Raw genomic sequence first — 13,175 nt, 5'->3', positions numbered from 1 at the left:
TGGCTGTTAAACAGTGCTGCAATAAATATAGGATTGCAGCTATTCTTTTGAATTAGTGTTTTTGTGTCCTTTCCAGCATTTGTTGGTTCTGTCTTTTTTTTTTTTTAATATGGGCCATTTTCAGAGGTGTAAGTTGTAATCTCATTGTAGTTTTGATTTGTATTTCCCTGATATGAGTGATGTTGAACATTTTTTCATATCCCCATTGGCCATTTGCATTCTTCTTTGGAGAAATATCTTTTTAGCTCTTCTGCCCAATTTTTGAGTGTGGTGTTGTTTTTGAGTTGTGTAAACTCTTTGTAGATCTTTTGTTACCAGTCCTGTATCAGGTGTAAGGTGTGCAAATATTTCTCCCATTCAGTAGGGTATCTCTTCATTTTGGTTGCACTCTCTTTTGTTGTACAGAAGCTTTTTAGTTTAATGGAATCCCAACTATTTATATTCTCATTTGTTTTCCTTGCTTCTGGAGGTGTCTTCCAAGATGTTTCTAAGGTTTATTTCATGGGGTGTTTTGCGTATGTTTTCTTCCATGTGTTTTATGGTTTTAGGTCTTACATCCAATTCTTTTATCTATTTTGAGTTGATTTTTTGTGTGTGGTGTGAGATAGCAGTCTAGTTTCATTCTTTTGCATGTGACAGCCCAGTTTTCCCAGCACAAATTTAATGAAGAGTCTTTCTTTGTTCCAGTGCATATTTGCTCCTTTGTCATAGATTTGTTGACCATATATGGTCTTATTTCTAGGCTTTCAGTTTGATTCTGTTGGTTTCTGTGTCTTTCCTCCAATACCATCCTGTAGTGTAGTTTGAAGTCAATAGTTATTTTTCTTTAAAATGCCATAATTAATATTTTTACTGCTGTTTTTCATGGAATGAGCAAATATTTTAAAATTTCTAATGATTTGCAATATAGTAAATACTAATAGCTATAACCTCAAAACAAAGTTCTTGATAATTTTTGGGATTGTAAATAGATCCTGACATTAAATGTTAAAAATGTTAAACCTGAAGAAAAAAAAGTCTCCTTCATGCAACTTTTCCTTTGTTGCAGCTCCCCATGTATCCTTGCCACTCTCTCCCCCTAGAGCTGGAAGCAGTTCTCTGTTCCCATGCAGTTATTTCTATTCCTATTAAAGTATTTATGAAGCAGGTATCTTGTGTTTCCATCTAGGTTAGTATGTCTTTGACAGCTCTGATGGTATCTTACGTTTTTGCATATTTATCAGCTTCTAATACATTGCTTTCCATGTATTAAAAATTTCACATCCTGAAAGTTATTCTGAATACTCAGGGTTCTCTTGTTTCTTTACAACAAATACAAAAAGATGTCTGCTTAAGCAAAAGGATGCCCAATTCTAGGCAATGGCCTATTGATTTCAAGAAGTAAATTATATATTGATTAATTACTTCATTCAACAAACATTTCATTGAGTATAAACTTGATGCTTGGTGCTGTGCTGATAAGAGCACCAATATCTTTGTAGAACCGTGCAATAGACTTAGGTTAGTGGCTCCTAAATGCCCAAATACAGTATAATTGTTCTTTTCTGGTATTATGGTGAATTAAGAGTTTGGGTCTTTTTGGTTTTAGTTTGGTCTTTCACAAATTTCAAGTTTGTAAACTGTCTCTTAGTCCCTGTAGTTTTGGAAGGGCACCTTTTACTAATTTGTGGAAAACCAGTGATGTAAGACATTTATTTGGTATTTATTGGGAAGGGATTTGACCTTTAGGTTTGACACTTTAAATCCACTAGTACAATCAGTTCATTTATTCTGGAGCTAATTATCAAGTTTGTGACTTCTCTGGATTCCCTTTTTATCCTATTTCTTTTTGGCAGCTTATTATTTAACAGCAAGGAGAAAAGTGAAAGGAAATAAAAATAAACATAAACCAAAAAACTAACAAATTTTAGTAGAATTTTGTAGATGTCAAATTTCAATAAATGTCAGAGTTCTGGGGGAAACATGATGGAGAAGTGAAAGTTGTTTGTTTGTTTTTTAACCAAAGAAGGGCATTTAAATTGTCTTTGAATGTCAAGTCAGAATGCATTTTTAGTTTCCCACTTCTTCATAAGAAGTGCCTCATAAGAACTTCATAAGAACTCCCTCTTCTTCTTCCAAAGGAAGAGATATAAGAAGCAAATCAGTGCCCTGAAATTTTCTTATAGAGGATGTAATAGCATGTTTGGCACTACAAGTGATACCAGAATAGGAGTTGTTAGCGGTAGGGAGATTTGGGAGTGGTGACTATGAGAGAGAAATGAAGAAAAATGTGGTGGGTGGGAGTAGGAAACAGCAGACCTATTTGAGTGAAAATACCAGCCCATTGATATGGTATAGGGTGCAGTGGGATGTGGAAGTGCCGTAGGAATTAGGCAGCAGCTAGATATAGAATGTTAGAAGTTTGGTTTAGGATTTTGAATTTTATCCAAAGGATTTACCAAAATGTGTTCTGTGGGATGATGATAGGATGGAGGGAGTTTTTTTTTTTTTTAAATATGGTTAAAAACATTTGAGAAGGATCAAGTAAGACAAAGTTAAGTAGGTGTGTTTATTGTACAACCTCTCAGACCCTTTATATTGGGAAACATTTCAATAACTGTTTGACTACCAAACGTGTTTGAAGGGGTGTCTCTTATTTCTCAATGTGGTTTGTGAAAACCTGAAATAAGCATTTGGGTGTCATCCAAAAGTTTTAAGCAGAAATTTATAGATAATTATGTAATCTAATTATATTCTCAACACAGTGTGATATTCTTCATTAGGTTTTGTTCAGTCAGTATTTTTTAACAGCAGATATTTTGAAAATGATGAACTAGCTCTTCTTGAAGATTAGCAAGATGCATAGATACGGACATTCAAAAAATAACATGGTGATCTGTAAAATGCTGTCTGAATTATTTGAGTAAAGGCAACATATAAGTGAGAAAGTTGAGGACAAACTGGAGAATTAAAGATGTTTTCAGTGATGATTTAGCAGATTGTTTAATGCTAATTCTTGTCTCAGAGATTGCTAGCAACCGGAAGTATGTTTTTCTTTTGGCCTGCGATTGTTTCTGGTGAGGTTCTTTATCCAGGGAGTTCAGGGAGTACATTGTGAAGAAAGCAGCCAAATTGAAACTTGAATTGAGAAGGATGGTGGTGGTAGGGGAGTTACTGGTTTGTTTGGCCCTCAACTTTTATAGATTAAAGTGATCTTAGTTGTAGGCATCTTTGATATATATTGTAAAGGTGTATTCAAGGAGTATAAAATTCGAGGAGAGAAAAATTTTGAAGGTGGAAAGGAAAGGGAATTGTATCTGATGGAACAGAAAGATCAAACTGATAAATATGAGTCTCAAAATTTTCATTTCCTTAACTCCCTACTTTTATTCAATCTTTTTGATTTAATAGAATTTTTATTAAGTGTTTATTATTAGCCAAATTATCTAGCAGGGGAATATAGAATCAGAGTGTTTTGAGGTTGATACAACCTCAGTCTTTTCATTGCCATTTGTGTAGTGATCAAAAGCTGACCTTGGAGCTGGATGGCCTAGGTAATAATTTATTGAATTATTCAGTTGCTTCAGGACCTGCTCCACTAGCTGTTACGATTTTGGACAAACTGCTTAACCTGCTTATTTTTCAGTCTCTCATATGAAAATAGGAAAATGATAACATATACCTCATAAGAACATGAAGATTAAAATAGCTGCTATGTATGATGTATACAGTAGGACTTCAGCTTTGCTAAGTAATTATAATTACTGTGAAGTTAGTATAGAACCCGACATACACTAAAGGTTTCATCAACTGTTAAATTAGGGTGTGTTTAACTCTATCATTTCAGTTAGGATAATTAACATTGGAAATCCGCCAAAGACTAGTACATTTTCTGGCCTACATAGGATCTATATTTGGAGAATGACCTGGTAACTCTAGGTAAAATTTGGTATAAACAGATTGTTATAAATTTCTAACTTATATATTTTTAAAAAAGCAAATTATTGTACATTTCAATATAGTAACTAACATTTGCTGTGTCTATATTATATCCCAGGAGTTGTTCCAAGTGCTTTTTACTAACTTATCTAATTATTGTTTTATAGCTGAGAAAATCTAACTACTAAAAGAGGATAGGTGCATTGTAAAAAGTCACACAGCTAGATAGGGCCAGGACTGGGATTCACATCCAGGTCATCTGACCCCAGAGCTCACCAAACATCCAATCTACTTCTGATATTCCATTTTTCATGCAAATGTATTTTGTATTTCAGATCAATTTGTCGAAGTATTTTAATTCATTCATTGCAAACAAATTAAGTGGAAAATTTGAGTTTATTAATTTTTAAAAAATCATTTGAGCATAAAGAAATTGCTTTTTCTGTTCTAGAAAAGAGTTGCTTCTGGTGTTACATGTTAATGTCATATAAACTCTGATTCTTTTGTTCTGTGGGACTATAAGATTCTGATTTCACCAAAGGCATCCTGATGCATGAATTAATTTGCCAAAACTTTTTTCACTTACATTTCAGCTATATATTTTCAAGGTGTTGTTTAAATCATGTCGCTTTGCATGCATTTTGCTAATTCTTTGCAAACATTAAAATGATTAAAGCTGTATCAAATCTTAACCTATGAAATGCATGATTTGTAGAATTTGAAAATGGAGAACATTGTGACAAATTATGCTTTTTAGATTCTTTAGTGTATAAGGACAAGACTGTTCCAAAAGTAATCGCTTTAGCTGCTCTGCTTTATTGGTGCTACTTGTAGCACTTTCTGTTTGCTTTTAAAGAAAACTGGGCAAAATTTATTTGCCACTAGATGGAGCGCTCGCTTTTGGGTAGAAATAAATGCAGTACTGTCTGAACAGTAAATCACAGTCATATCATGGTGGAGACCCTGGTATTTGAGGCCCTCGGCTTTTAATTGTAGAATGCATCTTTGTTCTTTGCCTGACCTGCAGCGTGACATCACTCCCTTTCTTCCTGCACGCTGGCTTTGACACAAGCCAGATGGCCATGGCCATCGGTAGGCGCACAGGCCGCCTGGTACAGCAGTTGATGAAACAGAATAGGAAGACGTTTTATGGTCAGCTGCAGGAGCACAATGAGGCTGCAGCTTTGCTAAGTAATTACATTTACCGTGCACACTTTATTCCTCACAGAAAAGGTCACAAGGAAGAAAATACATTTTTATTTATAGTGTTGTGAGGTATGGACCTTTGATCTTTTATTAGTCAGTAGTCTGCTCCAAAGGAATGCTTTCTTTCTCCTGCTCTGCAGTCACTCGTGAAAATGACATGTTTATTTATGTTTAATGGTTCTTTCAGGCTGTGCATTGTGATACTTACCTTCCCTCTTCCTCTCTTTTGTCTCTAGTAACACAAAAATGTTTTAGTTTCCTAGTGAGTTTAGTTTAGAGTCATAGTTCAGGCATGTTAATACAAGCAGATTTCTGTCAGAGGTACTCCAGAGTGATTTGGTAAAACATATTACTGTTTATTATGTGTTTGTTCTTCAAGGAACTCCAAAGAGACTAGGAACAGACTTTTATTTCGAGGGAGATGAGGGCCAGGAAATGAATAAGACATTAATTTTATATCCATTTTTGGATTTATAATGCTAATTTTGAAAAAAATGTTAAAAGTTAATATTACTTTGTTTCTATCTTCACTCAAATTTAATGTTTATCAGTTGAAAGATTGTATGGAATATTGAAGAAAATTGCAATGAACTTTTCTCTGAAGTTTAAGATTCACACAATTTTTTTATTCCTGCACATAATTCATGTCCACAATTTTAGAAAGTATTTTTGCACTTAAAAGGCTAGCTTGTGTATATTATTACAGAATAGATCTAGAGAATATAAATCATAAAATCAAATGAAAAGTTATATTCTCTATGCCTTCTTCAAATTTAACACTGTTCTTAAAGTGAAGTCACCTATCCGTAAGTTATTTGACTCTCTATTTTTAAACAAATGAAACTTATTTGCAGTATTTTAATCTCACAGTATCTTACAGTCTTTCTGTGGAGGGAGATTTGCAAATAATCGCTGCAAGAGAGCAGTGTGGTATGGGAAAGAGAAGGGCTTTGCATTCAGATTGAACAGTTTTCTGTATCCTTTTCAGACTCATTGTTTGGTTTGTGCCCTTGCACCTTTGAGTCCATTTCCTCACCTGTGTATTTGGGGGATAAAACCTACCTCCTAAATGTATTAGAAGAATTAAATGATGCAATATGTATATTAGACCCTAGAAAATTCATGCCACGTGATACCTAAACTCAATAAACCCTTGTTCCTTTCAACTGTTTTAAACTTCATCTCTATTCTCAACTTCTTGCAAAATATGTTCACAGATTACATTGCTATTATATGTGTGTATTTTATTAGTAAAATATAAATAAGTCTGGGTTGAAAGTAAGCCCGCCATCTGACAAATAGACATTTGGGATTTATTAACACTGTGTGTGTACAGTTCCAGATAAAGCTGTAGCCATCAATTGTACAATGAATGTCTTTAACCTTTGTGATGTTTTAATTTGTTTTTGTTTTCTTTTTTCTCCTACTTAGCTCTTGCCCCTGTTTTTTGCCTCTCGTTTTATTGGTGAAGATATCACAGTGATGTCTGCATTCAACCTGCTGCATTTGGTGACAAAGAGCCAGCCAGTAGCCCTTCGAGCCTGTGGGCTTCCCTCAGGTTGCTACTTCTTGTACTCTATGCTTAGCGAGGGCGCTGGTCCGGGTGGGTGTTTCTGCTGCAGGAAATGATATACCATAATGCTTTGCTAAATTTTGTTTTCTTTTACTTGGAACCTAACTTGAAGATGGAAATTGGTTATGAGTCACCTCCTTACTTTTAGTTACATTCATTTCCACAATCCTTATAGACTTTGGAAACATTGTGCAGTTTTCTTGCTCAGTATATTATTGTCACTAATATTTCATGATATCTTCTTTTTCTGTAATGCTTACTATGCATCTGAAAGTCAGAAGGTTCATGAAAGTCTGGTAATCTTGATAAGAAGCTGTCCCAAATGACATAAATTGGGACATTCATTTTGAAAAAGCAATTAAAGTGCTTTGCATTCCACATGTGACCATTCCTTGAGAAAAAAAAAAAATCAACTCTAGTATAATAGAGTGACTTATTTATTGCAGTTAAAAAAGGTGTTTTACTTAACAGTGATCAAATACAATTGAGTCTTGAACAACACAGGTTTGAGCTGCATGGGTGCATTTATGTGTAAGGTTTTTTTTTTAGAAGTGGGGTACAGGCCAGAGTCGCAGGGGGTGAGAAGATTCATCAGAGAGAGCAGGGAGCAGAACAGGCAGATGTACCAAAACACACTGCTTTGGGGAGCAGTGGGTGAGACAGGAGAGGTCTGCCAAGCCATGTGGGTTGCTCCCAGCTGGCCGGGGATTGAACTCGCACCACAAAGGCTGTGGACAACCTCACAGCGCTGCTCTCAACCCCCTGCACCACGAGGGAGGCCCTGTGTGAGGTTTTTATTAATAAACAGATGATATAAACTTATACTGTCATTAAATCCAGTTCTGTACTATAAAGTTATTTTTCCTTTTTTATTCTTAATTACATTTTTTTATCATAAGAATACAACATTTAATACCTATAACATACGAAATATGTGGTTCATAGACTACTTATGTTATAGATAAGGCTTCTTAGTCAACAGCACAGTATTGGTAGTTAAGTTTTTGGGGAGTCAAAAGCTCTGCATGGATTTTTTTTTAATTTAAATTTTATTTTTATATTCCCCATACAATCACAACCTCCTTATTTTGACCCCAAGCCCTCCTTTCCCTGCCCACCACCCCCCATAGAGTGTCTCTGGTTCATAGTTGTTTGTTGATTTTGATATTTTCTTTCTTATAGTTATTCTTTTTCCTGGTCCCTTATTTAAGTTTTCTAGATTCCTGCTATGTGTGAGGCCATCCGGTATTTTTCTTTTTCTTTCTGGCTTATTTCGCTGAGCATGATCCCTTCCAGCTCCATCCATGTTGCTGCAAACCTGCATGGATTTTTTTTTTCCCTAGGCATCATTTCAATTTAATTTTCATTTACAATCTATTTGCAATGCATTACATATTTTATTTTTTAAAATTTTTAAATCTTAACATTTATTAATTTTTTTTCTTTTTTTTTAATAGAGGCATGTTTTTTATTTATTTAGTTTGTTTGTTTTGTTTATACATGCACTGGGTACAGTCAGAAGCGCGGGAGGGTGAGAGAATTCACCAGAGTCAGAGCGGGGAGCAGAGCAGGCAGAAGGACCGAAGTACACTGCTGAGGGGAGCAGCGGGTGGCAGGAGAGGTCTGCGCGCCATGTGGGACCCTCCTCTGGTGGCCGGGGAGCAGCCGGGGATCGAACCGGTGCTGCAGCCGCGGGCAGCTTCGCAACCCAGCGCTCAACCGCTGTGCCACCTGGGAGGCCCTATTAATTTTTTTACATTTTTATAGACAATATTTGCTTCCCCCCACCCCCTGCAAGGATTTTTGACTATGCATTGTGCAGGTGTTGTAACACCTAACTCCTGTGTTGGTCAAGGGTCAACTATAAACAACTGATGTAGCATGTGTCAAATAGTTCTTGTTAGAAACACCACACACTTAAAAATGTGATTTTAAGCATTTAAGCAGTTGAGGCATAAAATTCCAACATTTCATTGTGTCTATAAGTTTAATATTTTAATTTTATATGAAAATCACAATGTAAGGTATTTTCTGTGATTATTGTCAACATTATTTATAGTTTTATTAGTGCACATATTTTCACTCCTGTATTATATAGAGAAATTAATTCCAACTCCTCAAACATTCATTCAGTATTAACTGTGGTGCCAGGCATTGTGTGAAGCAGTGAGGATAGAATGATAAACAAGATTAAGTTGATTTCTTTAATAAGTATGATGTTGAGATAGAACTTTGTGAGAATCATTGAACCATGTGATGATGGGACTAGACTGAAGGTATTTTTGCATTGGGATGTTAGGGGACTCCTGAGGAGAATGAATAATGCCTCTTTTCTTACGGGAAAAAATTCTGGAAGGCAGGGAAGGTCTTTGAACTTAAGGAGGGATTCATGGATGATATAGTGCTAGAACTGAATTTCAGTCTATAAGCAGCAGCTAGACACCAAAGAGGAAGAACAAAGCATGAAGATTGAAAGAGCGAGGTATGTTTAGAGAAATGCAGGTATTTTAATCTGGCTGGCTTGAATGGATGAGGGCAAGTAGAAGAGTTGAATCAGGAAGGAAAACAAACTTGGTGAAATATTTTATATGATGCTTTAAAGAATTTAAATCTTGGGGAAGAGCTGATGGGACAATAACTTGATTTGAATTGCATTTTATAAGGTTTATTGATTTCATATGATGGAAGGTCAGTGCTGCTTCTAGATATGTTATGAAGCCACTGGAATGGCAACTTGATTTGAAAGGAGGATAGGGCGTTTGTCTTAAAGGTCTATTTGAATAGTAAACATGCTATAAAAATAGATTTTATGTCTATATGTGGTGACTTGAGATGCTAATGAAGTTTACTTAATGTATGGAGACCCCAGCAGCTCTTCTCAATACTTGTGCTTCCCTTGCCCTACAATTCCCCTGCACTGCAACCAAAGAGTAGGAGGGGTTTGGGGCTGGAGGGACTCTTGTGCTAAGAACCTTAGCAATGGTCATTACAGTAGATTTGGAAAAAAGGGAATGGATAGATCAGAGCGAGATTCTGGTTGTAGAACTGACAATGCTTATCTGTTGCATTGCATATGAACTTGAGGGACAAAAGCCAGTGTAGTCTCTCTATCATAGGGAACTTCTTCATAGCCATATTTCATATAGCAGTTAGAGTACGGAAGTCATTTTGTTCATATATAACCATGTTTTTCATTGGAAAAAAAAAGCCCTGATGTGTGAAAACACCAGCATAGTTCTTTTAACAAGTTTGCTATTTACTGAAGAGCCTAAGTAATTTTAGAAAGAACATATTAATTAACAAGGTATTCCTCGAGATCCGACAATCATGGAATTAAAGAGTTTCAAAGCACTTAGAACAGTGGTTGTCATGTAGTAAACACCACTTTTAAGTAAATGCTCACGTTAAGTAAATGCTCATTAAGTACACTGTAGATATCTGTATCTACATAGATATTTAGTTTTGCATTTTTCTAGTACAATAGTCTTTTAAAAACATTTAGATATGTATATATTTCTAACTTTTTCAAACTTTCTTTTAACTATTTTTGTTTTACTAGGAATCATAGATATACTTTGAGAAATAACCATCTGAATTTGTTGTTTTGATGCCTTTATTTTACATATATATATCTGCTAAGCCATGATTCAAGTCCTATAAATATACAACACATTTTAAAAATTCTTATTTTCCTGTATTGATGGAAGTTCAGAGAAATTGTCTTTCTTACTTAGGGCACGTAAGCCCATTTTAATTTGATAAACAAAATGGCTACATAAGTATTGCATAGTTCCTTGGCTATTTAAGTATCCCTTACTCTTTGAAGTGTTAATGAAAGTCAGTCTTTCAGTTTCTATATATTTTATAACTCAAATATTAGTATTTGGCATCTATTTCTCTGAATTTTATCCTTAATAATAGAGAAATGTTAAAGATGTAATAGTGAAACAAACCATTTAAAGCTTGAAATCTAAAGGTGGAATTGAAGTGGGAATTTTAATCCCTGTTACTTCATACAAGTAGGGAGAAAAGAGGCCAAAATTGGAGATATAGGAAATTAAGATGAAAGTTTGAAGTCTTGCTTTAATTTACTATTCCTTGATTAAAACCCATTATTAGAAAATTTCTGTAAATCAAAAAGATTTCTCCTCCCTAGCTAGTACTCTACTAACTGGATATTATTCAATGCAAAATAATTCCAGAACTAAAAAAAAAAAATAATTGGAATGAGCTCTTAAAGTTGATTATAACTGGATTGACCTATATAAAGGCCATATCTCAGAAGAGTGATATATTGTTTTTCAGCTTTGACTTTCTTGTTATTTTTTAACGAAGTATCACTTTAATTTAGAATTTATTAAGTGCATCTGAGTTATGGTTCACTCATGTTTGTAATTAAAGGTATTTTTTTTTCCTCTCTCAGAATTTCTTCTTAATTTCCTATAACAGTTTCTTTTATGTATTAAAGAGAGCACTGGATTAGGAGTCAGAAAACTCACCACAGCTCTGTCTTTAACTTGTTCGACCTTGAACATATCAGTAAATCTCTTTAGATCACAGTCTCTTTACCTTTAAAATGAGGTATTCAATTTAATCTATTCAGTATTGAAATTCTATGATTTTATTGGCTGGAATTTGTTTTCACTATTGGCTTTGACTTAATCAAATCATAAAGCTCAGTATTAATTAATGTCTTGGAATTTACAGAAAAATCTGCTAGGTTGTGGTGGGAGGACAGAAATATTTTCCATATTTGAACATTAGAATTCCTTCCCTCTAAGTCAACTGAAGTATTATCTGAGGAGGGATTGGGAAGCACAGTTTTATACATAGTTTCAGTGGTTGATAAAAATTATGTCTAATTGTAGTTTAGATATTATGGTAGCTTTCAGCCAAGTAAGAGCATTTGTATAAACAGCTGTAATTAGTTACACTTTTCTCTAGCATCATACACATAATATATGGCTGTTACTGTTACTTGACTTTAGTGGCATCTTTAACAGTGTGCATAAGTTGAAGAGCCACATGGCTGTTAGGTGGTTTGTAAAGAAATTATATCATAATATTCAAAGAAGACTTAAAGGCAGATAATTTGCAAATGGTGTTTATAAGTCATAGAATATCATGTTTAACTAGAACTCTGTGAGAATCACGGACTTGTGGCTCCAGAGCTTAGCACAGTGCCTGGCACTTAATAAATATTTGTTAAATGAATGGATAAACATTTGGAAAGTTAACATGTTGGTGAAGTGACAGCTTAACGGTATAAATTTATTGAGACTCTTTTGTAAGGGAAGGTTAAAAGTAAAGTTCCTACTTTGATTGCCTTTTGATAATGTTGTGAAATACAATTTATCCTCTCTTTTCTCACTTTATTGCATTAATATAATGTAAGTGGATATCTTAGCTATAAATCATGGAACTAACAAAAAATGGTAACACAGATTCAATGTATATTATTCCAATTTTTCAATTTGAGTTTTGTTGATAGATAAACTGTTTGACGAAGGGAATAATAAGTACCTTTTGTACTAAACATGAGATTTAAGAATTCTGGCTCTCTTGATCACTCTGGATCATTTTCCTCTGGAGCAAATTAATATTTTTTATGCTTTAAAATTTCCATTTGTAAAGAGGAAATACTAGAGATATGCATCAAAACAACATCCATAAATTAGAAATACTACTATTCAAGTTTTAGCTGACAATAATTCATTAATTGTAGCTGATAATATTTTTACCTTAAAAAATAACTATCGGGGCCTTCCCAGTGGCGCAGGGAGTTAAGTGCAGTGCTGTGAACCTGTCTGCAGCCTCTGCAGCACAGGTTCGACTCCCGTCTGGCCAGGGAGATTCCCACATGGTGCAGCAGACCTCTCCTGACTCGCCCACTGCTTTCCTCAGCAGTGTACTTTGGTCCTTCTGCCTGTTTTGCTCCCCGCTGTGTCTGGTGAATCCTCTCACCCTCCTGCACCTCTGGTCGGTACCCCAGCTCTTGTATAAAAATAAATAAATCTTAAAAAAAAATTATAGGTGTGCTGCTGTTGACCTACTGAATAGATTTCTTAGTTTTTTGTTTTTGTTTTTTTTCCAAAACTTGGCTCATGAAAAGATGAGCCATCTCCCCAGGTCTTTGATTAAAGTTATGACTCTCCTCATTAGAAAATATATATGTACACCTTCACAATTTTTCATATAATTTCAAAATTTTTTTATTAGATATTCTGAAACCCTAAGGCAAAACTCTTTAACTGCAGGTTCAGAATCTGTGTTGTGAATGATACACATGAAACTCATACAAAAACTCTGATCAGAACATAGCATATCTGATTTTTGTATTGATATCACCAGTGGAATTCAGCCACACCATTCTTACATGTTAGTCTTTCCCATTTTTTTCCATTATATCAAAATGGTTTGGGGAAATTTTTTTTTGTAAAGAAATCTTTTTTCAAAAAGCACATTTCATCTGACATTC

The 13,175-nt window shown here is 34.7% G+C and overlaps 1 protein-coding gene across 2 annotated transcripts in view; it reads left to right on the top strand.

Moving 5' to 3' along the window:
• Positions 1 to 13,175, top strand: part of MSRB3 (methionine sulfoxide reductase B3) — a gene marked incomplete at both ends in the record, with an annotated part of 152,584 nt that overhangs the window by 20,231 nt on the left and 119,178 nt on the right. Inside the window, one exon of one of the 2 annotated variants that reach the window (XM_084255711.1) lies at positions 6,556 to 6,682. The exons of the other annotated variant lie outside the window; for it this stretch is intronic. Coding sequence (XP_084111837.1) covers positions 6,556 to 6,682 — 127 coding nt within the window. The remainder of the gene's footprint in view (positions 1 to 6,555; positions 6,683 to 13,175) is intronic. 2 annotated transcript variants of the gene reach the window in all.

Source organism: Talpa europaea (assembly GCF_964194135.1).
Source record: "Talpa europaea genome assembly, chromosome: 15".
In the NCBI taxonomy this organism is placed as follows: domain Eukaryota; kingdom Metazoa; phylum Chordata; class Mammalia; order Eulipotyphla; family Talpidae; genus Talpa; species Talpa europaea.
Note: the sequence above shows the minus strand (reverse complement) of the source record. Positions and strands in the feature narration are given on the sequence as shown.